This window comes from Apus apus, chromosome 24, assembly GCF_020740795.1.
Source record: "Apus apus isolate bApuApu2 chromosome 24, bApuApu2.pri.cur, whole genome shotgun sequence".
Taxonomy (NCBI): domain Eukaryota; kingdom Metazoa; phylum Chordata; class Aves; order Apodiformes; family Apodidae; genus Apus; species Apus apus.
Genome location: NC_067305.1, coordinates 5,238,336 through 5,263,390, shown reverse-complemented (window position 1 = coordinate 5,263,390; position 25,055 = coordinate 5,238,336). Strand labels below are relative to the sequence as shown.

Below are 25,055 nucleotides of genomic sequence, written 5' to 3'. Positions count from 1 at the left end.
GCTGCCCCGATATGCACTGATCCCTGGGTGGGGAGGGTTGCACTGAGGGGAACCCCTGGCACTGGTCTGGGGGTGGGGGGCCCTTGCATGCACGAGGAGGGGGTGCAGCATGGAGCTGGGGGGCCCTGCACGGAGCTGGGGGGACCCCAACCCCAGGTGAGCACCGCACCGGTGTCCTGTCCCGCCCCCGCCGTCCCGGAGCACCCGGCTGCGGGGCTGGTGGCACCCAGGGGACAACAGTGTCCCTGACCGTGACCTCCCGGCCAGGCTGGGGGGCTGGGGTGAAGCCCGGCCCCCCCCTCCAGCCCCACCAAGGAGCTGCCACCGCTCGTCATGGCCTGGGGGGGCTGCGGGTGCCTCCAGCTGCCCCTGAAGAAATGGGGGAACACGAAGCTCCGGAACCAGGTGAGCGAGGACAGCTTTGGGGACAGGGACTGGCATCGCGGGTGGGGTGGGGGAGCAGCGGGTGCTGCCTGGCCCGGGGGGGTCCTGGCAGCGGTGACAGCAGTGTCCCCTCCTCACAGGATGGGATCCGAGCCACCCACCTGGAGCAGGACAACCCGTGGGTCTTGCAGTCTCCCCGGGGCTGGTCCCCCCCAGAGGGTGAGGTCCCCGGGGTGTCCCCTCGGCTGGGGTGGGGGGTTGGGGCTGCACACTTGACCCCCTGTCTCTGTCCCCAGCCCCGGGGGGTGCCCGGCGCTCCCTGTCCTTCCTGACCGAGGATGGCACCGACCCCCTGAGCAGCACCCGCAGGTCCCTGCTGGAGGAGCTGGAGCTGGGGGGGGGCTGCGGTTTGGGGGAGCCCCCGCTCTGGCCGGGCTGTCCCCCAGAGCCCCCCTCCCTTGCAGTCCCCACTCTCACCCCGTGGCCTCCCATGGAGCCGGGGGGCTCAGCACTCCCCCCACAGCCCCTGGCCTCCAGCACGTTGCTCTGGGCTGGGGATGAGCCTGGGGAGGGACCTCGGGGCCGGACTGTGGGGGGAAGGACACGGGGTCCCCGCAGGGTTCTCCCCAAGCCCAGTGCTGGGGACAACCCTGTCCCCTCTCCCTGGCGGGGCTTTGGTCCTGGTGGGTCACCCCAGTGTTGCCGCAGGGTCCCAGAGGGACCTTGGGCTCCCCCCAGGGCTCCCCCAAGGACTCCCCCCAGGGCTCCCCTGCTCCGTGCTGGCCTGAGCAGCTGCCCTGGGGTGAGCCAGAGCCCTGGGGACAGTGACATCCTGGGTGCTGCAGCTCAGCACCGTCCTCCTGTGCCCCAGAGACCACCCATGGGCTGGGCAGGGCTGGGCATTGTCCCCCCAGCTGTCCCCAACCTGAGGATGAGGGGGCTTGAGGTGGGGGCTGAGGGCTGGGACCGCAGCAGCCTTGGGGACAGCAGTGCTGGCTCCGAGTGCTTTGTCAGCGCTGTGGAGACCCTGGAACCCAGCGAGGCTGGGGGGTCCCTGGGGGCTCAGCACCACCAATCCCCCCAGCTCAGGGCAGCTGGGGGGCTGGAGCAGAGTGAAGCCTCCTCCCCAGCTGGAGTTGTCCCCTGGGAGTCACCCCCTGCCATCCCCCTGGACACAGAGCCGGTGCAGGGTGAGGATTTTTGGGGGGGCTCGAGGGCAGCCCCTCACTGCCAGGATGGCTCAGAGGTGGGTGACTTAAGGGAGCTGCGTGTTCAGCTCCAGGGCTGCAGCCTCCGGGGCTCCCCCTCCCAGACTTCAGGACCCTTGGCTGCTGGGGGCATCACCCCCCAGGGCCAGGAGCCCCCCAAGTTCCTCCACGTCACCCCCAGGACCAAGAGCCGCCTCCAGGCGGCCGCAGCTCGTCTCGACCCCTCCTCTGCCTCCTCCCTCTTCGAGGAGACCCTGGAGATGCCCCGGAGGCCCCCCAGGCTCAGAGCACCTCGGGGTGTCCTCAGACACCCTGCCACTGCCTCAGGCCACCCTGTCACCCCATGGGGTGAGGCTGTGTCCAGCGGGGATGGAGAGGGGACAGGCTCTTTGGATGACACTGAGATCCTCCCTGGAGCCTCCAGCCAGCCCAGCTTGTCCCCAGGGGCCAGCAGGTCCCTCAGCTCCAGCCCCACAGTCCTGCTGGCCCCTGGAGACCCTGCCCACCCCCAGAACTCCCCTGGCTCCAGCCCCACAGTCCTGCTGCCCCCTGGAGACCCTGCCCACCCCCAGAACTCCCCTGGCTCCAGCCCCACAGTCCTGCTGGCCCTGGGGGACCCCGGCCACCCCCAGAACTCCCCATCAGATCGTTGGGGCTCCCCCCTTGCTGCTGGCAGGGTGCTGGAAGGTGGCTCTGTGTGGCCGGACCCCTCATCCTTGGGGACACACCAGCCCCAGGGGAGCAGCAGCCCCCCCCTGTCCCCCCGGCTGCCCGGCAGGGCTGTGCTGGAGCTGGGGACCCCGGCCGTGCCGCCCGCACCCCCCGGCTGCAGCACCCACCGCTCCGGGGATCACCCTGGGGACGAGCAGCAGGGACAGGCACCCACCGAGGGGCAGAGTCCCGAGGCCACCACCAGCCCCGAGGCTGCCCAGGGCCAGGGGCGGTTCCCGGAGCTGCCGCGGCCCCTCTCGGATGAAGGGCTGCGCCGGCGGCTGCGGGCGCTGGGGGAAGACCCGGGGCCCGTCACGGAGCTCACCCGGGGGCTCTACCGGCGGCGGCTGGAGGAGCTGGTGCAGAGACCCCGGGGGACAAGGGCAGGTGAGTCCCGGGGGTCGCCCCCTGCCCGGCCGGCTGGTCCCCGCGGTGCCGGCGTTGGGGCTGACAGCGGTCCCGGGTGTCCTGGCAGCGGTCCCTGGCTCCAGCACGGCCACCCCAGGGCACAGCCCCGAGCTGGTGGCCGCGCTGCAAACCGGCCACGTCCCCGACTGCGCCCAGGACGAGCTGGAGCTGACCCGAGAGTTCGACCGCCCCGACCGGAACCGGCACTGGCGGGAGGGGCTGGTCAAGTCCAGCTTCAACTACCTCCTCCTCGACCCCAGGTAGGCTTGCACCACTGCCCCACATGTGCCCTGTGCCGGGGGATCTGAGCAGAGACCCCCCCCCAAGGATGCATCGAGCCCCAAAGCTGGGGGTTTGCACCCCCAGGACCACCCAGAACCTGCCGTTCCGTTCCCACCACCTGAGCCCAGCCGAGTGCTTCAGGACCTTTGTCAAAGCCATTTTCTACGTGGGCAAAGGGACACGCACCCGGCCCTACTGCCACCTGGCCGAGGCGCGGGGGCAGCACCGTGCTGGGACACGCAAGGTGGGACGGGAAAGGAGGCTGGGTTGGGGGCTACAGCGGGAGGCCGGGGGCGGTGGCGATGGGCAGGAGGGCTGGGAAGTGGTGACGGTGCCGCTGTCCCCCCCAGGGCTGCCCCAAGGTCCAGCGCATCCTGGAGATCTGGGGCAGTGGGCAGGGCGTCATCTCCTTGCACTGCTTCCAGAGCACCGTCCCGGCAGAGGCGTACACCAGGGAGGGCTGCCTGGTGGAGGCTCTAGGTGAGGGGGGCTTTGGGGGGGGAAGATGGTGCTGTCACCCCTGCTCCCTGCATCCCGCTGTCCCACCCCATGCAGGAGCTGGGGGGATGGAGGGAAGTGCAGGGGGCACGTGGGGACTTTGGGGTTCCTGGTTACCAGTGTGGGGTCTGGGCACGATCCCCTAAATCCCCTTTTCCTGTGGGGAAAACTGCCTGGGAGTGGATGCTGGGGTTGAGGGGGGAAGCTTCTGGGTGCTGGTGGGCAGGGGGTTGGGGCTGTGGGTGCTGACCCCCTCCCCACAGGGCTGTGGGTACTGGTGGGGGGCTCGGGGTTACTTCCATCCCTCTGGGTGCTGGTGGGGGGCAGAGGTGGGGGCTGTAGGTGCTGACCCCCTCCCCGCAGGGCTCTGGGTGCTGGTGGGGGGGCACAGGGCTACCTCCATCCCTCTGGGTGCTGGTGAGGGTTATGGGAGTGTGGTTGTGGCTGCTGACCCTGTCCCCACAGGGCTCTGGGTGTTGGGGGGGGGCACGGTGCTGCCTCCACCCCTCGGGGTGCTGGCGGGGGGGCTGTGGGTGCTGACCCCCTCCCCGCAGGGCTGCAGACCCTCACCAACCAGCGGAAGGGGCAGTGCTACGGCGTGGCAGCGAGCTGGCCGGCTGCGCGGCGCCGGCGCCTGGGCGTCCACATGCTGCACAGAGCCATGAGCATCTTCCTGGCCGAGGGGGAAAGGCAGCTCTGGCCCACGGACATCTAGGGGGGGTGCTGAGCACCCGGGGGGGGGGGATGCACCCCCCCTGTGTCCTACACCCTCCCCCTCCGCCCTGCCCCAAGAGGGGGCTGCACTCTGGGGGAGGGGGTGAGTTTTATGTCGTGAACACTGGCGAGAATTTGTCTATTTTTCTATTTCCCAAGAGGGTGATGAATAAATCACTTGCAGGTTGTTTGGGGTTTTTTGTTTGTTTGGTTTTGGGTGTTGTTTTTTTTTTTCTGTTTTTTGTTGTGTTTTGGGGTGTTTTTTTGGGAGGGGGGTTGTGTGTTCAAGAAATCCAAGCTGTGAGTAATTTCTGGCTGCGATTCCCCCACCTCTCCGTGCTCCTGGGCAGCCATGTGTCCCCCCCAATGCCCACCCCAGCTTTCCCCATCACTGGGCTGGAGGCAGGTGAGAATAGAACACATTTTTACTGTCTGAAATGGCACTAGGATGGCGCGAGGCTCGGGGGGGGTGGGGGGAGGATGGGGCAGGGGCTGCCTTGGCCGTGGCACAAGCGACGTGGGTACAAGCGACACAGACTCGGTGGCAAACAGAGGTTGAGGAGCTGTGGCTCATGGGCTGGCACTGACAGGGGCCCAGGGATTGCAGAGCTGTGGTTTTTTTGAGTATGGTGGCATTTCTGGCTGGTTGCAGCCCCTGGGTGTGCTGGGGAGGGGGGAGCTGGTGTCAGGAAAGCTTGTGGAAACCATCTGAACTTGGGGTCGTTAAAATTCTCATTATGAGACAGGCTGTGGCAGGGGCAGGCAGGGGGGGCAGCTCTGCCCCGATGCTGGGATTGAAGAAGGGGGGCTGCCTGGGGACACTGGTCACACAGGGTCCCTGTGACGCCAGGGCTGGCTCTGAAGGACCCTTCTTTCTTCTACATGTGTCCTTTTGGGGAGGGAAGTGGGCTCAGCCTTGGGGAAAAGCACCTTGCAGGTGGGTGCCAGCTGCTGTGGGAGCAGCCCTGCCAGCTGGGAGCCCCTGGAGCAAGCTGGTTGCCTCAGCACAGTGCCAGCAAGGGGGGGGTCTGGGTGGGACGTGGGACAAGGGTGAGGTTTCCATGGGATTGGTTGTTTCTTTGGTTTAGATGGGGGAAATAAGAGGGAAGCAAAGCAGGGAATGGCTCCGCTCTGTGGGGTGGCACAGGGCTGGGCACTGGCTGTGCTGAGCATCCTCCCTGCTCGCTTGGGGTCCCTCCCATCCCTCGGCTGGGAACCCCTGCCATGGCACCGGGGCCCAACCGGACACTTCTCATGTACCTTCTCAGGCCTGCCCAGCTGCTGGCAGCAGAAAACAGAGCACGGAGGGAAGAAGACGACAGGACTGGTGGGTTATGTACAGAAGGTGAGCGTTGGGATCAGACCACGGTGGTTTGTGTCGCTGCTCCGAGACCCCACGGATCCTTCGGGAGCTGCTGGCAGGGACAGACACAGCGGAAGGCAATGGGCTATTGCTGGTCCCCCAGTGCACCAGGGATGAGTGTGACTCCAGCTGGGATGTGGTCCGGGAGCACGTGGTGGGTCCTGGAGCTGTGGAGGAGCTGGAAGCTGGGAAGGGTGAGTGGATCAGACACTGCGGGAGTCGCTGTGTGGTGGCAATGGCTCCAAGGACGTGGCAGCAGGAGGGGACAGGGGGCTCTGCAGAAGCCAGTGCTGTGGTACCTAAAGCCACGGTGGTTGGGGATGTGACTGCACAGACAGTAGCACTGGGGAACGACAGGAGAGCTCAGGTCTGGTGTTGTCCTCCCCACTGTGTCCCTCTGTGGCGGGGAAGCTGATGGTCCTGGCCAGGCAGGTCACCTCCTGGTCCTCATCTCCTGGCCAGGCAGAGCTGAGCTGTGCAGGCAGGAGCTGCTGGGTGCCCCGTGTGTGCCTGCTGGCATCAACGATGATCCCATCCCCCTGTCCCCACAGGCAGCTCCAACGAGGCACTGCAGGGCTCAGAGAGGCAAGTCCTGCTGCTGAGGCCGAGCAGCCTTTGGCTTCTCCTTAAAACAATCCCAGCTCAGCTCCTCCAGCCCTGGCCGGGAAGGTGCCGGAGCCGATGTGCTCTCCCTGGAGGAACCTCTCTGAGTTCTTCCTATTTTGCTGCAGGTGGGACCGGTCTCCCCGCAGCCGCCTCCTCTCCGTCCCCGGCCGGTCGCTGCATGAGGAAAATAATACTACAAAGAAACGGGATGAAGCCGCTCCAGCGGCTGTCGTGCCATCCCCGAGGGGACAGGGACCAGGTCTGCCGTGTTCCCCCTGCTGGCCCCGCACACCCCTGCCCAGGGGAGCCTCCGTGCTCCGCCACCAGCCTCCGCTGCGGCCGGGAAAGAAAATGGGCTGAGCTCCCGGCGGGGGCGGCCTCGGGCACGCCCCTCCGCTCTCACAAACCCTTCTCCTCTCCGAAACGTCTCTCCCACGGGAGCAGCCCGGTCACCGCCTCCCGCTGCCTTATTTCTTCTCCCCTTGCCCGTCCCCTGCTGGCGTCTCGGGCTCCCACAGGACGAACTCGTGGAGCAGCGTGTTCACGGTCTCGGGACACTCCATCATCACCATGTGGCTGCCCTCGTCGATCACCTTCAGGAAGGCGATCAGCAGGATCTGGAGGGAGGTGGACGGTGGGTGTTACCGGGACCAGCCCCCTGCCCGCCCCGCCAGGCTCTGAGGGCAGACCCCAGCCCCTCTCAGCTCTCACCTCAGCCATTCTCTGATCCTCCTCCACCGGGACGAACTTGTCGTGCATGCCATGGACCAGCAGCACGGGAACTGCCAGCTCGGCGTGGTAAACCTCGTCACCCTCGGGCCAGTACTGCCCGCTCATCATGGCGCGCAGCACGAAGGAGGAGACGTTGAAGGCGTTGCCTTCCTTCAGCAGCTGCTTTTCTTTGGCACCCTGGCGAGCAAAGCCAGCCCTGTGGGACAGAGCCAGTGTGGGCAGAGGGTGAAGCCAGCGTGGTTAACCTTTGGGGAGCACGGGGTGTCCCTGCCCCTGCTGCGGGTCCCCCCCCAGGGTGGCCGGGGACAACCCGCTGCCGTGCCAGGATGGCCACTCACTTGAGGAAGCTCCAGGCCAGGCACGGGGACAGGAGGTGCAGCACACAGGTGGGCATGTTGAAGATGGAGCAGAGGCTGGGCTCCAGCGCCGTCGGGCCCCCGCCGTTGATCATGATCACCTTATGGACCAGGTCTGGGTACTCGTGGGCAAGGAAGGTGCAGAAGGACACCCTGTGGAGGGGACAGAGGTGGTGGGCAAGGGGACCATGCCCTGATCCCATAGCACTACTGGATGCTGCACCCCAAGGCACATCCCAAGGATACATGGCTGGAGCCTGGCTACATCCCTTTGTTTGACCCATGCTCCCCCTTTCTGGGGCAGGGTAGCCCCAGTCAGACCCCTCAGAGCCTAGGCAGAGGAGCTGAGCTTGGGGATTTTTCTCCTGTACAGACCAAAGCAGGGTGCTGAGACCTTCTTGGGTGCCCAGCAGCCTAGACCAACCTTGTCCTGATCTGATCCTGCCCAGGTTGGAGCTAATTTCTGTCTCTCTCTCCTCCTAGGGCTGCTCTTTGCACTGCTTAGTCTCCATCTAATGACCTTTCTTGGGCTTACTCTATTTATAGGCTCCATCTTCCTCGCCAGAAGACAGGCTCTGGGATTATCTGGACCCAGGGACACACACCAAGAGGATGTAGAAGATCAGAGCTGAGGGATAAACCCAGAAGGGGAAGCCCCACACCCCTCCTCTGCTCCTCAGCCACCAAAGTGCAGGATTTGTTGGGCGTTCGCTGCCAAGGGGAGGATGGGGTGGGGAGGAATCCATCCCTTACCCATAGGAGTGTCCTATCAGGATGTTCCTCTTCTTGGCGTAGCGCTTGAAGACGGCCCTCATGTCCTCAGCCAGGGCATAGAAGGTGTAGGCAGCAGCAATCTGGGGAGCCGAGCTGCAGCCATGGCCAGCAAGGTCAGGAGCCACCACTTCGTAGCCCAGCTTGGTGAAGAAGTCCAGCTGCTCCTTCCAGATGTCCAGGGAGCCGCCCACGCCGTGGATGAAGAAGAGGACGACGTCGCTGTGCGTCCCTTTGCAGCTCGTGATCTGCTTCTTGCAGTCGATGTTGATGACTTTCTTGGGCTTCCTCTTCCGTCGCTTGCCGGGGGCGGGAGGTCCCTCCCTCGTGCCGCATCCCGGGCTGCTGGCGGGTCCCTGGGCAGGAGCTTGGCCAGCCAGGTCGGGCAGCTCCAGCTCCACGGTGCTGTTGGGTTCCCCCGAGCTGTTCTGGCAGTGCAGGATCTCGGAGCGGACGGCGTCGCCCAGGTTCTCGATCACCAGCTGCCCGTTGCGGTAGACGGTGATCCTGCGCTTGCAGTGCACGGTGCCCCGGGCCAGGGCCCCGGGCTGGGGCTCCTGGGGCTCCTCCGGGGCCGGGCGGCTCGGGGTGCTGTGCCTGATCCGTAGGATCCTCCCCGGCTTCACCTCCATGAAGCTGTAGCCGTTGCTGGACTCAACGCTGTCCAGCGGCCCCACCGCGTTGGTGGCCTTGCCCATCAGGCAGCACAGGAACCCATCGGTGATGCTGTTCAGCATTATGCTCCCTGCACAGGCAAGAGGGGGTTAGTAATGAGCTCCAGCACCCGATAGGGACCTGCTGGGGGTCCCGGTCCCCTCCCTGCTTTGCTGCCAGCCCCCACAGCAGCACAAAGCAGGGCAGAAGGTGCCTCGGGGGGAGGCATTGGGGGTGAACCTGGTGATCCCCAAATGCACAGCCCGTCTCGGCCGACAGGCTCCTGTTCCTGAGCAGAGGCAGAGGCAGTGCTCCCTGACCAGCTTTGTCTGGGCTGTGTCCCTGTCCCCGGGCTGCTGTGACAGACGCTGGCCCAGCAGAGAGGAGCTGGAGGGGCTGCAGAGCCCTGCAGTCCCTGGCACGCAGCTGCTGCCCCTGAGGAGGGATCAGCCCCAGCCAGGGAAGGAGCACGCAAGGAACAGCCCATTTGAAATGCAGATGCTGTTTCTGGCACCAAATGCAGAGCTAAGGAAGGATCCTGCTATGAAAATACATAATTTATACCAATTATATATATATATATATATTATGAATTGCCAGTCTAAACCACTGACACAAACAGTGAGAGATGGAAATTGCAGGGGCTGGAGAGGGAGGTTTCAGTTACAGTCACTGCCAACCAAGGCTGAAGGTAACTCAGCAGTAGAGTCAGGGCAGCAACCCAGTGCCCACCTGGGGGTTGGGAACCCCCTCCTCACATCCCCACCCAAGCGCCAGGAGGGTTGTGGGGGGACGTGGCACTGTCCTTGCTGTCCCCAAGGCTCATTCCTTGACATTTCCTCTTCCAGATGCACCCAGGAGGGGGCTGTGGATTCAGGGACCACCAAAACGTGAGGTAGGAAAGGCTGGTGGCACTGGGAGTGTTGGTGGTGGGACTGGAGCCTGGTCCCATCCCAGTGGTGCCCAGGGTGGCTGTGGAGGGGGCTGAGAGGTCCCTGCCTCCCTGGGCTGGCAGCCCTGAGGTGTGTTTATTATTGATGAAGCTCCACACGGTGAATTATTGATGGTGTTGGCAAAGAGAGCGGGAGCCGGGGCTGGGCAGAGGGGCTGTCCCTGCAGGAGGGGGCACGGGCTGAGGGTACCCACCACGACCCCCGTGGAAGAGAATGAAAAGCACATTCCTGGGGGGGAATTAAACACCTAAATCCCAGGAATGGTGTCAGGAGCAGCCCATTTTGCTCCCCTAACAGCCCCTCCAGGGGCAGCCAGCGGGATTTGCTGGCAGAGCATGAGAAGTGAGGGATGGAGGGGGGTTGGGGGGGTGCTCAGGCCTCTCCCTCCGTGGCTTTTACCCTTCACTGCACTTGGAGAAGCCAACACTGTGCCCTGCTTGGAGACCCCAGGGACCCCAACACACCCAGCCCGGCCCCCACAAGGCTCCTAGGGGCTGGAGAGGCTCTGCCAGGAGCTGCTGGTGGGCAAGGAGCCCACGTGCTCCCACCCAACACCCGGCTGGTGCATTTCCCCAGGGAAAACCAGCCTGTTTGCTCCAGGTGGGTGATCTGGGTAATGGTTCCCTTGGCAAAGCTGGAGTGGCTTATCCAGGGAGTGCTGCCAGCTCTCGGGACAGTGGCCAGTGCTTGAATCTGGCCTGGCTCTGCCAGGGAGAGTGGCCCCAAGCCCATGGAAACACCACATGAGGCTCTGGGTGCTGAACTGGAGGGACTGGAAATGCAGCAAAGCCAGTCCCAGGTGATCCTGCTCTCCAGTGAGGGGCACAGTATTCCCAGCTCTCTTGTTTGTGCCTGGCCTTGTGTCACTGATCTCTCTTCCAGACACAAGCACATCCATCTGGGATGCAGCTGCACTGATGGACCCATCCAAGCTGACGAGCAGGAAGCCCCAGAGTCCCGGGAAGGAGAAGCCAAATCCAGACCTTGCTGGCAAGGGGCCAGCCTGCTCTGCTGAGCTGTGCTTCCAGAGGGGAGATGAGCCTGAGGAGCTGGGCACCAGCCTGGCTGGAACCCTGATGAAGGTGCCTTGGCACTGGGAGGGACGTGCTGTGCTTTCAAGCATCAGGCTGGGGCTGCTCAGCATCCCCAAGCAGCTCTGGGCAGGCGGAAAACCCGGGGGGAGATAGAAAACCAACCCCCACCAGCACAACTGTGAGGTCTCCACAAGCCCTGCCCATGGCTGGTGGGCTACATCCTGCACTGGCACTGGACCTGGACCAGTGGGACCTGGACATGATCCTGCCTCCGATTTCCACAAAGCCTGGCTCTGCACTGCGCCTCTATCTCACAGGGTGCTCGTGAGCTCTGGATGGATTAGAAACAGGATTTCTGGCCAAACCGCCTCGATGTCGCTGGACTTCTCGGGATTAACTCGATTAGTCCATCCTGTTGGCTTCCAGAATTGATTTGCTGGAAGGCTCTGGCAGTCAGGAGCTCTGCAGGCACATCCAAGAGCTCTGAAGGCAGATCCAGGAGTCCAGGCTCAGGCCACGGATCCATCCTCCAGCATCATCAGCTCTAGGTATGAGCCCAGATCCTGCTGCAGGAGCCAGGGCTGAGATGCCTCCACTTGGATATACCCAGGTTGGAGCTCGTGGTCTGGGATGTGGCAGTTCCTGCAGCTGAGAAACCACTACTCCAGTCCTATCCGTGAGTTCATCCTGATGGAGCTGTGCCAGGTGGGAACTGGAGGGGGCTGAGCCACTCGGCTCCAGGTCAGGCCTCGTCTCGGGGCCGGGAGGGGAATCGTGCCTGTCTCCCACCTCCCACTCACCCAGAAAACATCCAGGGCTGCTGGGATGAAAAGGGCTGGAAATTGAAGCCAGATGGATGCGAAGAACTTCGCAAAGATGCTGGTAACCATGGCAACGAACTGCTTCCCATCCCCTCCATCCTGGCTCCCTTCCGTGGATTTCGGCACCGGTTACGTAAGGGCAGGCAAACAATGAGTCAGGAACAGCGTGAACCTGCTGCTGGTTCCCAAGGCCCAGGACATGGAATGGGGCTTGGGAAGGTGGATGGTTTCACCCTGAACTCATTCCCACATCCTGGTTTCTGCACACTTCCCCTAAAATCACAGCTGCCCCCAGGAAACAGCTCCCAGCTGAGAGGGAATGCTGGAGGGATGCTGGGATTCATCCCAGGAGGATGATTTATGGCCCAAGGTCCAGACCTCATCCTGGAGCATCCATGTGGAGTCTTCCAGCTTCACCCTCCCCACCGCCCATGATGGACAACCCAGCAGGGAGAAAAACAACTTACTGACCTACTTCGGGCTGCAGCGCCTCGGGTTTTGTACGACTCGATGGCACCAAGGAAAAATGGGATGAGATGAGATATGGCAGGAGGGAGGGAAGTCTGAGGGGGAAACATGACAGGCAGCCACCAGGGGCTGGCACAGAGCCCGTGGAGGTGACATGGAATCTGTGGGGTGGTGTGTGAGGGCCTGGCTCACACCACATCTGCCCCAGGTGTGGGCTCTTCCCTTGCTAACCTTCAGGGAAAAGGGTCTTCTCTGCCCCAAACACCCTCCTGGTCCTGCTCCCCATGGGGGTCCTGTCCCTCTGAGGTTGCTGGGGACAGCTGATGTCCCAAGCATCCAGGATACTGGGAATGAAAAAAAAAAAATCATCTGCTCCTCCTCCTGTCCTGTCCCCTCTGGGAAGACCTTGAATTGTGGGCAGGAGAAAGGACAGCATGTCTCCTGAGCTTGTCCTTGCCCAGAGAAGTCCTGGTAAACATTGGGTCCCCATAATGGAGCCAAGAGCATGATTTACCAGAGCAGCAGCACATGTGGGAGCCACGAACCTCCCCATAACCCAGCACCTCCCTGCACAGAGCCCTGGACCCCCACCGGGAGCAGCAAGGACCTGGTATCTGCTAATTCCTTGCAGATCCTGGGAGGAAAGGTGCTGGAGAGGAGGCTGGGATGTGCTGCAGCCAGCATCCGACCTGCCAGCATCATTTGTTCAGCTCTAATCCCTCCGGGGCTCGCCAGTATTAATGATGACACACGACACTCCTGAGGAATGGGCAAATATTATTATGCTCTTCCCAGCCTTCCCTGGTCATTCTCTCCCTGCAAAGTGGGGAAACTGCAGCATCAAGAAGCACATAAAGAGCCCGGCTGTTTAAGCAGGCAGAGACAGGCAAGAGAACGTTTCGTGTTGGTCCTGCGAAGTAAAATTCCCTCGGGGGGAATGTGAAAAAGCCACTCCAGGTGGTGACAAGCACCGGGGTTTATTCCGTCCCGCCTGGCTTCCCCAGTTACAGCAGCTTGATCAGGACAGTCTGGAATGAGCAGCCAGGAAGGCTTGATCAGCCGCAGGGACGGAACAGCAGGGAGGCAGCCCTGAGTCCTGCAGGGATGCAGCCGCAGCCTTCCCGGGAGGAGGGGGAACCGGTTCCCCCCCCCGTCCCCACCTCGGCGGCCGCAGGACCCCGCTGGGGTCCCCGCGGGAGGGAACGAACCGCGTCCCCGGGAGGAGCGGGCGGAGGCGCCGCTGCCCGCCCGGCACGGAGCTTCTCGAGGGAGGAAAAAAGACCTTGAGAAACAAAAGATTATGCAAAGCCCAGCGGAGTAACCTCGGCCTGACCCCCGCGGCAGGGAGAAATCCCGCTTAACAGCCTTTCCTCCCCCCTCCGCTTCCCAAACCGCTCGCAATTCCCCAGGGATCGCGGCCGGCCCCACCGCAGGAAGGAACGGGTTGGATTCCGGCCGGGAGCAACCTTGGGAAGGAGGCAGGAGAAGCAGCAGAGGCTGCCCCCTCTGCCGGGCAGGTGCCCCCTCGGGCTCCAGCCGCAAATCCAAGCGGATTGGAGAGGGAAGGTAGCAACAGCAGCTCCCGGGCGCAGCCAGCAATCCTGCGCTGCCATTGCATCACAGCTGAAGCCTCCTTCAAGTTTTATCACCCGGCAGCTTTTTTTTTTTATAATCCCATCCACCGAGACACAGGCTGGAGAGCACGGGGTTATCTAAGCCCGAGGAATGCCCTGCTGCTCCCCTTCTCCCGGCTCCCCTCCTTTCCCCACGATCCCGTTTCACGCCTCTTAAAAGCCCTTCTGGAAAGAAAACAAAAACCCAGCAAACCACCCTCAAACCCGAATTTTGCTCCCCATGCACCTTCCCCCCCCCTCCCTGCAGCGCGGCTGGTGCTGCCAGCACAAAGGGAGAGGGGCAGGAGGGGAGGGATCTCACCTCATTTATTGACGGGGATGGCCAGGAGTCGAGATGGCAAATGAAAGGCTTAAATCCTGCAGGAGGCGAGTAAGGGCAGAGGAGCAGAGGTGCAGGGTGCAGGCTCTGCCAGGCTGCTCAGCTTTCCAGCTCCTCCGATTACATTTTTCCTTCTGCCTCGCTGCTGGGGAAGGATGGAGCGATCCCTTCAGCTCAGCTCGTCTGCTTTAGCCCGGCATCTCTCCTTCCATCTCCTCCCCGCCAGCAGCTTCATCGCTGAGCTCTGGGGTTTGGGGGTGCTATTTGTCCTTGTCGCCTATAGCCATAGAAAGCCCCTTAAATCCCTCCTAAAGGAGGAGGGATCTCGGTGTGACAGACAAGGAGACTTGCCAGTCAAACTCAGCCCCGCCGCCCGCCCGGGGGGAGCCTGGGGACTCGCCCTGGGTTTCAGCCCCTTCCAACGGGGGGGATTTGCCCATTTCCTTCTTACTTTTTACCGTTTTCTCACCCTGATGGTATTCGCAGCTTCCCAAAGGCCGTGTCAGCGCCAGGAAGGTCTCGGAGCTCAGCGCAGGTGACATGAAGCCCGCAGGGGCTGGGGCAGGAGGATGAGCAGACAGGCAGGAGGGTCTCGGGGGTATTTTCACGGCTGGGGGGGGGGAGGGGGGGCTGCAGTCACATCCCCTCACCCCGACAGGCTGATTTCTGGGGGGGGACACGTAAAAAAAACCCCTGGGCGAGGTGACGGGGCAAGGTGAAGGCTTCTCCCCGATGAGCAGAGCAGGCGGTGCGGATGCCTGAGCCCCCCGGGCCACCAGCCCCTCGCCTGCTGAGCCCCCCCCCCCCGCCCCCCCAATGCGAACTGCCTCCTCCACCTCATCTCCCTGCTGAACAAGATGCAGGGAACTCGCGTTCCAGCCCCTCGGGGAGGGCAGGGGCTGCACCTCTCGGCGGGTGCCGGGCACGCGCGCTGCTCGTGCTCCGGGCACGCGCGTGTGCACGAGACGGGGGGGGGGTGTGACCAGAGCCCCCCCCCGCCCTCCTGGGGCCTCCGCCAGGGAACGGACACCGGGGCACGGCGCGGCCCGCGGTGACAGCGCCCCGGGGAGGGACACCCCTCGGGGGTCCCCTGGGGAGCCCCGACCTGCACCCCCCCCCCCGGAGGGTCCCGAGCGCCGGAGCGGAGCCGTCCCGGAGCAGGAGCCCCCTCGGGGGGGCTGCTGCTGGTGACAGGGGCGAGCCCCCCCAGACCCCCGGGGGGGAGGGGGGGGCGGCCGCTCCCCGTTGCCATGGAGACAGCGCGGCGGGCCGGGCCGTCCCCAGGACTACAACCCCCGTCGTCCCTTGCGGCGGCCGGGCCGGAAGCGCTGGCGGGAAGGAGCCAATGGGAGGCGGCGTTGTTGGGGGGCGGCGCTGGCCGCGGGGACGATGGCGGCGTTGGGGCTGCGGGCGCGGGTCGGCGGCAGGTAACGGGGGGGGTGGGGGGCGGGGCCGGGGTCTCGTGGGGCCACAGAGCGGTTTGAGCTGGAGGCATCGTCCAGATCCAACCCCCTGCACGGGCAGGGACACCTCCCACCAGCCCAGGCTGCTCCAAGCCCCATCCAACCTGCCCTTCAACACTGCCAGGGATGGGGCAGCCACAGCTTCCCTGGGCAACCTGGGCCAGGCTCTCACCACCCTCACACTCCAGAATTCCCTCCTCATGTCCAACCTCCCTCTCCCAGCTTTCGTCCCTCCCCCCCCCTTGTCACCTTCCTCCCAAAAGGCAGATGAAGGGACCACGTTTAGGAAGGAGACGCTGTGATTTCCTGCAGGCTTCTGCCTTCCCACAAGCCAAGCACAACAAGGGAGGTTTTTCATGTCGTGTTTATACCCAAAACTGTAAAGTTAGTAAGTTTCTAAGCCCATCCTCCTTATAGGGATTGGTGAGTGATTAACATCTAGTTATAATATGGTCACATCATTATTTCTACTATCACAGATGCTCTGGGGAAGGGTCTTCACTTGAGCAGGGGTCTTTTTGACGCGGGGGGGTGTGATTTTTTACTATTATAATGACATTATAATGAGCTAAGTTCACCTGCAGGACACAATATCCCGAGTTCTGTGGCTCCAACGGCCCCGGGCTGGTTTAACCATCAATCTCTTTGATTCTGATTCTCCTTTATCACCTCCTGCATCCCTGAGGTGCAGCAGACAGACCTCAGGGGAGCTCCGTCTGAATAGCTGGACCTCAAGGCTTCTCTGCCAAGTGGGTGATTTACATGGGACACCCTTTAATTAATCGATCACCTCTTGATTAATTCACTTCTTAGAGAATCCTAGGGGTTGGAAGGGACCTCGAAAGATCACCTAGTCCTGGTTATCCCGGGGTGTCCCTGCTGGCTGCCGTGCTCACTGCTTCCTTCTGATTTCCTGAGGGATCTCCCAGCACTCTCACGACAGCCCCTTTTAAGAAGCACCCCCTTTTTTTTTTTCTCTTTTCCACCCTTTTTTCCCCCCTCTTTCCCCACAGATTCCTCCTCCTGCAGCCGCCTCCCTCCCGCCCTGCCCCGCTCCGAGCGGCCTCGCTCCTCTCGCCCTCCCTGCGGCTCCCTCTGGGAATCCAGCTCCTCTCCAGCCCCCGGGGGCTCCTTCCCGGCGCCGGGTCCCCCTGGCACCTCCCGCAGCTCCGCACCAAGGCGCGAGGGAACGAGTACCAGCCCAACAACCGCAAACGCAAGCGGACCCACGGCTGGATCCGGCGGATCAGCAGCCCGGCCGGCGTCGCCGTCATCCTGCGCAGGATGCTGAAGGGCAGGAAGTCCCTGACCCACTGAAACCTCTTCCCGATCCAGCCCTGGGGCTGTCCTGGCTCCCGACGGACACGGCTCCCGTGTTGTGCGTGCGGGCGGGAGATAAAAACCTGTGAACACCTGAGCCCGGTGACTGCCCTTGCCCTTCCTGCGCTCCCAAACTTCCAGGGGGGAGGAAAGCCGCGGGGTTTTTGGGGTGGCGGGAGCCGCGGGGGGGAGGCTGGATGAGGGAATTCTGCCTGGGGTGCTTCAGGACCGGGGTCCTGGTTCCCAGCTGCAGCTCTGGGCTTGGGACGGGCTGTAGGGGCCTCCTCTTGGCCACTCTTTTCCAATTAACGGCCTCGTTCGTCATTAACGTGGCCAGGGGGACGCGGGACTACATCTCCCGGCATCCCCTGCGGCAGCGGCGCCGCCACATCCGGGTCCTTCCGCGCCGCCCCCCCCCCCCCGCGCATCTGGGCATTTCCTGCCTCAGCCGAACCCTGCGCACCGCGGCGCCTCTCTGAGTGACGGGCGCGGCGTCCAATGGGCAGCGAGAGAGGCCCGGCGCCAGCCAATAGGAGCGCGCGGGGCGGGCGGTGGCGGCGGGGGGCGGGCCGAGGCGCGGCGGCTCCTCACGGCGGGCGGCGGCGAAGATGGTAGGTGCTGCCCCCCCCCCCCCCCCCCCCCCAAAGGCGGCGGCCCCGGCCCGGGGGGTCCCGCCGCTGCTGCCGCCCCTCCCGCCGCTCCCCGTCGCCCCGCGGAGCCCGGGAAGCGGGGACCCGCCGCCGCCTCCGGCCCTGCGGGGCCCGCACCTCCGGCCTCCCCACCCCGGGGCCTTGGCGGAGGCGGGAGGCGGGCGGGGGGCTGCGGGGGGCGGGGGGTGGGCGTCCCTAGCGACGGGGGGTGCGGAGGTTGCTGCGCTCCGAGCCGGGGCTGCCCCGCACCCCCAGGGCTGCTGCACCCTAAGATGGCGGGGCTCCCCACCCCCGGGGCGGGGGGGGAGGCGGGAAGGGGCACCCCGAGCTGGGGGTGCAGCCCCTTTTCTGGGGTGAGTGGGGTTGGAACACCCCAGGCTGGGGGGGGCTCCCCCCCCTTTCTAGTGACAGGGGGGGGCTGTGGTGTGTCGGGGTTCCTCGCCGTGGTTGGAGGGTGAGGGTCCCCCAGGACCGGGCTCCCCCGCCGCCCCGGGGTGGGGCGGGGGCACTGCCGGGCGTGCCCTCCTGCCCCAAGGCTGGGGGGGCACGGGAAGGAAGTTGGAGCACCCTGGAGGTCTGGGTGCTCCCCTGTCTCTGAGGCTGTTGGGGGATGTTCAGTCCTTTCTGCGCCCCCAAAGCAGCAGCAGCTGCTCGGGGGGTGGTGACTGTCGCAGCCAAGAGCCTTCCAGTCCCCCTCCCTTGGTAGCAACCTGGTAATTACTGGAGGAAGAGTTTTCTTTCTGCTTCCCTGCCAGCTCAGTGTCGAAGGGACAAACAAGTGGTGTCCATATGGGCTCCCTGTGCAGGTGTTGGGAGCTTCCCTGGCCATTCCCAAGGCTGTGGTGGTGGTTTTCCCCTCGCCCACATCCACCACGCTGGGGCAGAGCTCTGCTCTCAGCAGCCCTGTGCTGAGCCTCGTTACCACAGGTCCTTTAAAAGCTGAGGATGGGACATGGATATGTGGGTTTTTTCCCCTTTCTGCCTTTGGGTGAGGACTGTTGTCTTCCTGGGAAGCTGAGCACCCTTGTTGACACAGTAGATACATCTTTGTCTCCTCACTTCTCAAATGATAGAGGGAACTAGTGTCATGGTTGCATAATTGTGCTTGTTTTGGTGGGTTGGTTTTGCTGTTTTTTGGGGTGTTTTTTGTTTTATATTTGCCTTTCCTCAAAGGAAATGAGGCATCTGCTTGGTCCAGGGGCTGGTTTTTCCCTTCCACCCAGGACACTCAATCAGTTTGGCTGGGGCGTGTTATCCTTGGTTAAAAAGTGGCAGAGGGGGGGCTGGGGGGAGCGTGTCCCCACGTGATGCCCCACGGGAGGGGTGATCTGGTGTGCAAACACAGCCCTGACCTGCCCGGGCTCCTGATCAGCTGCCCTTGGAGCAGATAAGGATCATTACACTTGGAGTCTTGTCTAATTCTGCGTATCCAGGAACAGGACTCTGGGCATTTCCCCCTCAGGGAGCTTTTTTGGGTTTTTTTGGTGATGTCTGAGGTCGTGTCAGCTGTGGAAATGTGTGGAAATCCAGTGGGATTGTGGTTGTCTGACAATAGCTGGTCATTATCTGAGGGATGGTCTGTGTCACTGACAACCTGACTGTGCAGCTGGGCTGGTAATGAGTGTCTGGGTGTGCTGCCTGGAGCCTGAGCTGGAGAAATGTCCCTCTCCAGGCTCAGTTGTTTCTGTGTCTCTGCTGTTCTGCTCTGGTTGAGTCCTGGCAGGGCTGGAGGGGCTGGATCTGGTCCATGCCAGTGGCTGCTAGGAGCAGGAAAAGTGGTGGCCAGGAGCTGGGAGGCACTCGTGGCTGTTGGAGCTGTGGTCTCCAGGTGTGGTCTGAGCATGGGAACCTTCCTGCTTCCCAGTCTGCACTGGTGAAGGGGCTCCAGGAAAGCTGGGGAGGGACTTTGGACACGAGATTGTACCGAGTGGACAAGGAGTAATGGTTTTAAACTGGAAGAGGGAGATGGAGGTTGGACATGAGGAGGAAATTCTGGAGTGTGAGGGTGGTGAGAGCCTGGCCCAGGTTGCCCAGGGAAGCTGTGGCTGCCCCATCCCTGGCAGTGTTGAAGGGCAGGTTGGATGGGGCTTGGAGCAGCCTGGGCTGGTGGGAGGTGTCCCTGCCCATGCAGGGGGTTGGAACCTGATGATCTTTAAGGTCCTTTCCAACCCAAACCAGTCTGTGATTCTATTATTATATCCAGCTTTGGTTCCTAGTATATTTGAGAGGGGGGAAACCCCCCATGTTCACCATTTAAATTGCATTTTGACTAGTAATTTTAACAGTATTTTTGCAGCTTCCTGGACATAACTCACTCTGCTGTAAAAGTCCGTGAAAAGACTGTGGTATTCTTGGGGAGAGCCATGGTCCCACTCACCCAGCCCCTTCCCAGGGAAACGTGGGCACTCCTGGAAGTAGCCTGGAGTGAGGAGCTTGGGCTGAGCTGCAGCTCATTGCAGAGCTACTCGAGTGTGTCTGCCCCTGAATAAGGGCAGTTATTTTCCATTCATGGAAGCAGCAATAAACCCAAGTTGCTGTCAGGCTTTAATCCTGCAATAAAAGCCATCAGGGTCATGTCTGTCACCCCCTGGATGGGGCTGGTGGAGCAGAGCAGGTGATTTTTGTCAGGAAAAGCCTGAAAATTTAATGCAAGGGGAAGGTGAGAGGCTTTGAAATGTGCTGGGGTGTTTGTCAAGACCCTCAAACCTTCTGAACAGATTCAGGTAATTAGTAATTCCTAAATCTGGGCTGTGTGGAGGAAAACTGGCTGTGTCTTTGGAAGTTGTTCAAAGGTTCCTTAGCCTGGAAGGAATAGACTCTGTCTTGGGGAATTCACAAGCAAAGGCAGTGAAGGCTCAGGGGAAAAAGTGTTGTTCCCTCTGGGGGTTAAAGGTGGGCAGGAGGAACTTGGGATGTGCTGTTGGAACCCTCAGGTGGGGGGTTTTCAGCAAGGTTATCCCTCAAACCAAGGGTATGGGAAGGGTTGAACCTGGCAGCTGGGATGCCAGTGGAGTTCTTTGTCAGAACAAAAGTATGAATAATATTTTTCTGGTTTGGCTCAGCCCAGCTCTTTGTTTTCAATTAAAGATGCAGCATTAATAAGAATTATGGCCTCTCTTTAAATGGCAACAGGGCCTCCCACCCTGGTGGGTCCATTCGTTTCTTGCCTCTAAGACTGAAATGAAGTGGCTTTTCATCTCCTACTTGGCTGTCCTGTTGAAGTGGCTTATGGAGGAGGTGATGTTGACCTGAAGTAGGATCCATTGGTGTTTGGTGTGACAGGATCTGAGTTTTGGTATTTGTGTTGTTGTGGTTCTGGGGGAGGGACTATCTCAGGCCTCTCTCTTCTCTGCTTATCACATCTTACATGTATCACCTGTTTTCACTTTAAAGGCATCTTCCTTTGTCTCTGAGTGGAGCAGCTCCAGCACACATTTCTAAGCTCAGTTTTCTCCCATAATGTTCCTCTTTCTCCCCCTTTGGAGAAGGAAATTCCTGTTTCGTGCTGCTGTGGCTTAATTCAACTGTGGGGGCTCTGCAGGGCTCCTGCCCCTGCTCAGCAAATAACTCTGCTGCCCTGTGATAACAGGCTTGTTGTCAGGGGTTATCTGCCCACTTCCATCACAGCTTGGGGTTGTTGTTATTATTTTGGGGTGGATCAGTAGCCCTGAGGTGTGTAGGGACCTGATCCTTCAGGAAAAGAAGTTGGCTGGTAAGTGTGAGATGAGGGGTTTGTTGCCTTGTGGAACCACCCTTGGTCTGTGGCAAAGAGTGGGACCTGGGGTGGATACTGGAGGGTTTCAGGCACCAGCAGAGTGTCTGGGGTGGTGCTGTGGTTTGTGCTGCTGAGTTCTGCTCTGTTTGGTTGGATATTGGGAACAGTCTCTTCATGGAAAGGGTTGTCAGGCCCTGGAAATGTGCTGCCTGGGGGGGTGGTAGAGTCCCCATCGCTGGAGGGGTTTGGAAGCTGTAGATGTGGTGCTGAGGGACATGGTTTGGTGGTGGCCTTGGCAGGGCTGGGTTAATGGTTGGACTGAGTGATCTGAAAGGTCTTTTCCAACCAAAATGATTCTGTGATTATCTGTGATGTTGGGATCCACACACTGTGGGTCTCCCTTCCCTCAGAGCTCACCCCACTGGCCACATACCTCTTTTTAATCACCAGAAGAGATGTAATTTGCAGCTTTCTAACCAAGTTACTGATCTTTGGGGATGTAAGAAGCCCAGTTCTGAGGCTGGGGATTGGCTTCTGTTGGGGGAAATGGATTACAACTGGAAGAGGGAGATTTAGGTTGGACATGAGGAAGGAATTCTTGAGTGTGAGGGTGGTGAGAGCCTGGCCCAGGTTGCCCAGGGAAGCTGTGGCTGCCCCATCCCTGGCAGTGTTGAAGGGCAGGTTGGATGGGGTTTGGAGCAACCTGGGCTGGTGGGAGGTGTCCCTGCCCATGCAGGGGGTTGGAACTAGGTGATCTTTAAGGTCCCTTCCAACCCAAACCAGTCTGGGATTCCATTATTGCCAAACCCATTTGGGGCAGGTTTCAGTGTCCAACCACCCCCTCTCTCTGGCAGCATCCCTGGGTTCCTGCAGTCACTGCCAGGACTGACTCCTTCAGGAACCAGCACAAACCAACCAGAACATCACTCTTTGATTCCTCACCTGCTTCTTCCTTTCCATCCTGTGTCTTTTCAGGCAGATTTTTTGAAAGGATTACCAGTCTACAACAAAAGCAACTTCAGCAGATTCCATGCGGACTCTGTGTGTAAAGCATCAGTAAGTATTGCCACGTCCTCCTGCTTTTGGGGGAGGTTTCCTTGCACAGAGTGAAATCAGCTTAAAAATTAGTCTTTTTTTGCCTCTTCAAAAGCACATGTGATCAGAGCTGATAGTTCATGAGCTGAGATTGGCAAAGAAAACTTCCTGCTTGCTTTGGTGAGGAATGTGTCCTCACATCAGCCAAACCACATCTGTGGTGCTTGCGTTGTATCTATGTTCTTTAAGGGTGGCCTTAGGTCCTGAAAAACATGAAAACTGGAGCTTTTTGCCATCTCTGGTCTGTAACTGTTGCAATTCTTCTATAGAACAGACGACCCTCGGTGTATCTTCCCACCAGAGAATACCCATCTGAGCAAAGTAAGTCTGTCCCCCTCAAGTGTGATGGTTTTAGTGACTTTGTTCTGTTCTAATATTAAGTACTGTGTCCAGTTCTGGAGCCCCCAACATAAGAAGGCCATGGAGCTCCTGGAGAGAGGCCAGAGGAGGCCACAAAGATGAGCCAAGGGCTGGAGCAGCTCTGGGGACAGGCTGGGAGAGTTGGGGTGTTCAGCCTGGAGAAGAGAAGGCTCCAGGGAGACCTTAGAGCACCTTCCAGTGCCTGAAGGGGCTCCAGGAAAGCTGGGGAGGGACTTGGGACAAGGGCAGGGAGGGAGAGGACAAGGGGGGATGGATGAAAAGTGGAAGAGGGAGGTTGAGGTTGGACATGAGGAGGAAATTCTTTGGTGTGAGGGGGGTGAGACCCTAGCCCAGGTTGCCCAGGGAAGCTGTGGCTGCCCCATCCCTGGCAGTGTTGAAGGGCAGGTTGGATGGGGCTTGGAGCAGCCTGGGCTGGTGGGAGGTGTCCCTGCCCATGCAGGGGATTGGAACTAAATGATCTTTAAGGTCCCTTCCCACCCAAACTGTTCCACGATTCTACACGGGCATTCTTGAACTGTCACCGTGTGTGTCCAGTCACTGGGTTCTGTGCCTTTCCTCTGCCCTTGTGAAGTGATCAGGGTCCCTGTTACTGAAAAGGCCCCTGCCTGGGGTGTGATGTGGTGGAGTGATGCCTAAACCAGTTCAAAACTCTTCTTTAAAATGACCCCCCATGTTTCTCTCTCTCTCTTTTCCCTCCAGTCATAGTTACAGAAAAGACAAATATACTTTTGCGTTACTTACACCAGCAGTGGGACAAAAAGGTATGGTGATGTTTTCTGCATCTTCTTATATTCCTAATATTATTTGGCCTTGCTTTGCTGGCTGGGGCTGCTGGAGCTGCCTGCTGATCACAGCCAGGTAGTGAAGATTCATGATGAGGGCTGATCAGGCCCAGGTGGTGTCAGGAGCCACAACTCTGCTCTTTAAAAGGCTGGATTTTTTTCTTTCAATCTGAGGGATGTTGACTCAGTGTTTAGTCTAGAAGGTGGGGGCTGCAGTTGATCATCTCCTGCAGTTTTTCCTCTGTGACCTTGGCAGGTTGGTCTCCCTGTGCTCAGTGTCTCTGCTGCAGGAGGGTGAAGCTCCTCTCCCCCCCAGGGCGGTTGGGAGGAGAGTTTGGAGGCACCAAGGAGGCTGTGGAAGTGCCTCGGGGGCAGGATCAGAGCTCTCCCATGAGGAGCACACAAAGGAGTGTGTGCTGGTGCTGGAGACTGGGATTCCTGGCTGGGAGCACTGGGAACAAGGCTCTGGCTTAGGAGGGGAGTTGGGGGAGTGGTGAGTGTGACCATGGGCTGAGCAGAGGCTGCAGAGGAACGTGGAGAGAGGGAAAATGATGAGGAACTTGGAGGCTGAAAGGGGCCTTTGTGTGTGGCACAGACTCTGGGAGATCCTTGTAGGTTCAGGGACTGACTCAGAGCAGTGGGAAAGAGGATCTTACTCATGTTCCTGCACTGTTTGAGATCTGTACATAAAAGTTGCTGAGATCCATGGTGCTTTAGTCCCACCTGCAGATCAGAAGAACAATCCAGAAGGATTGTTCAGCACTGAGTAGAACCCTCAGTGCCTGTCCCACCAGAACCTTCCACAGACAAAACCTTCTTCTACCAACACGACTCTGAGGCTTTGCAGGGTCTCACTGTGGCTCTCCCTGTCCCCACAGAACGCAGCAAAGAAGAGAGATCAAGAGCAGGTGGAAATAGAAGGTGAGAACTCGGCACCACCACGGAAAATCGCTCGGACAGACAGCCAGGACATGAACGAGGACACTTAAACTCTTGGCTTCCTCCTCTCCTACTTTGCAGGCGCTTCCTGTTTTGTCTCCAAGTGTGTAAATTTTTGCCCCCATCTCTCACCCCTCCACTATGCAGCCCAAACCACTTCTGACTTCATAGGAGCCAATGTATTTATTTTTATTTCTTTCCCCCCCCTCCCCCCCTTCCATTTTTTATTTATGCCCTAACACTTCCGGAGCAGCGGTGGAACGAGTCAATGATGTAGTATAACCTTAGTTCCCCCTTTTTAAAAAGAATATACACTGTCACTTTCACAGGTTTTGTTGGATCTGTTACCTGAACAATCAGATTGATGGGGGCCTGGGGTGGGAGAGGTGGGGCAGGCTTTGAAGTTCATGTGCCCCTTGACTTGTGACACGTGGTTAACTCCTCCCCAGCCCAGGTGTGGATTATTCTCAAGTGATCTGAAACTGGCACCACACTTTAAAAAAAAAAATAATCATAAATTCTGGGTGTCATTGAGGGTTCTGTTGGTCTGAGCAAACCTGCTGTCAGCTGGATCTGTCAGTTGCTGTTCTGGTCGTGCCAGGGTCACCTGGCAGCCCACGCTGTCCCACGCATCGGTGGCTGTGGAGGATCCCAGGGAAAGGGGTGTTGCTTTGGTTGCTCTTCAAATTCTACCCGTCCCTTGGGCTTGATCAGACTGATGTGTGCACCTTCTCCGTTGGAACAGAAGGATGGTCCTCTCCTGCTCTGAGGGGTTGGCCAGCAGTGTCTGTGGA

General features: G+C 60.5%; 4 protein-coding genes across 6 annotated transcripts; 3 read left to right on the top strand and 1 right to left on the bottom strand.

Moving 5' to 3' along the window:
* The first annotated feature begins 141 nt into the window (after window positions 1-141).
* On the top strand, window positions 142-4,382 carry ANKLE1 (ankyrin repeat and LEM domain containing 1). Of its 2 annotated transcripts, XM_051639412.1 has the most exons (7): window positions 142-405; window positions 525-603; window positions 681-2,690; window positions 2,758-2,971; window positions 3,078-3,237; window positions 3,344-3,473; window positions 4,046-4,382. In XM_051639412.1, the coding sequence occupies exons 1-7, from the start codon at window positions 334-336 to the stop codon at window positions 4,204-4,206; spliced, it is 2,826 nt and encodes a 941-aa protein (XP_051495372.1). In that variant the 5' UTR covers window positions 142-333; the 3' UTR covers window positions 4,207-4,382. The 2 variants fall into 2 exon arrangements, with proteins under 2 accessions (XP_051495372.1, XP_051495373.1); XM_051639413.1 differs by lacking the exons at window positions 3,344-3,473; window positions 4,046-4,382 and having other exon boundaries at window positions 3,088-3,204.
* A 259-nt stretch (window positions 4,383-4,641) lies between these two features.
* ABHD8 (abhydrolase domain containing 8) lies at window positions 4,642-14,532 on the bottom strand. Of its 2 annotated transcripts, XM_051639468.1 has the most exons (6): window positions 14,386-14,532; window positions 13,899-14,193; window positions 8,016-8,778; window positions 7,245-7,415; window positions 6,886-7,102; window positions 4,642-6,791 (listed from the first exon to the last, which is right to left on the bottom strand). In XM_051639468.1, exons 3-6 carry the CDS (start codon window positions 8,768-8,770, stop codon window positions 6,642-6,644), a joined length of 1,293 nt encoding a protein of 430 aa, XP_051495428.1. In that variant the 5' UTR covers window positions 8,771-8,778; window positions 13,899-14,193; window positions 14,386-14,532; the 3' UTR covers window positions 4,642-6,641. The 2 variants fall into 2 exon arrangements, with proteins under 2 accessions (XP_051495428.1, XP_051495427.1); XM_051639467.1 differs by lacking the exon at window positions 14,386-14,532 and having other exon boundaries at window positions 13,899-14,372.
* A 743-nt stretch (window positions 14,533-15,275) lies between these two features.
* Window positions 15,276-16,796, top strand: MRPL34 (mitochondrial ribosomal protein L34). Its single transcript, XM_051639545.1, has 2 exons — window positions 15,276-15,343; window positions 16,393-16,796. Exons 1-2 carry the CDS (start codon window positions 15,306-15,308, stop codon window positions 16,694-16,696), a joined length of 342 nt encoding a protein of 113 aa, XP_051495505.1. The 5' UTR covers window positions 15,276-15,305; the 3' UTR covers window positions 16,697-16,796.
* A 472-nt stretch (window positions 16,797-17,268) lies between these two features.
* DDA1 (DET1 and DDB1 associated 1) lies at window positions 17,269-24,587 on the top strand. Its single transcript, XM_051639549.1, has 5 exons — window positions 17,269-17,310; window positions 22,040-22,120; window positions 22,429-22,480; window positions 23,240-23,301; window positions 24,201-24,587. Exons 1-5 carry the CDS (start codon window positions 17,308-17,310, stop codon window positions 24,309-24,311), a joined length of 309 nt encoding a protein of 102 aa, XP_051495509.1. The 5' UTR covers window positions 17,269-17,307; the 3' UTR covers window positions 24,312-24,587.
* The last annotated feature ends 468 nt before the right edge of the window (window positions 24,588-25,055 follow it).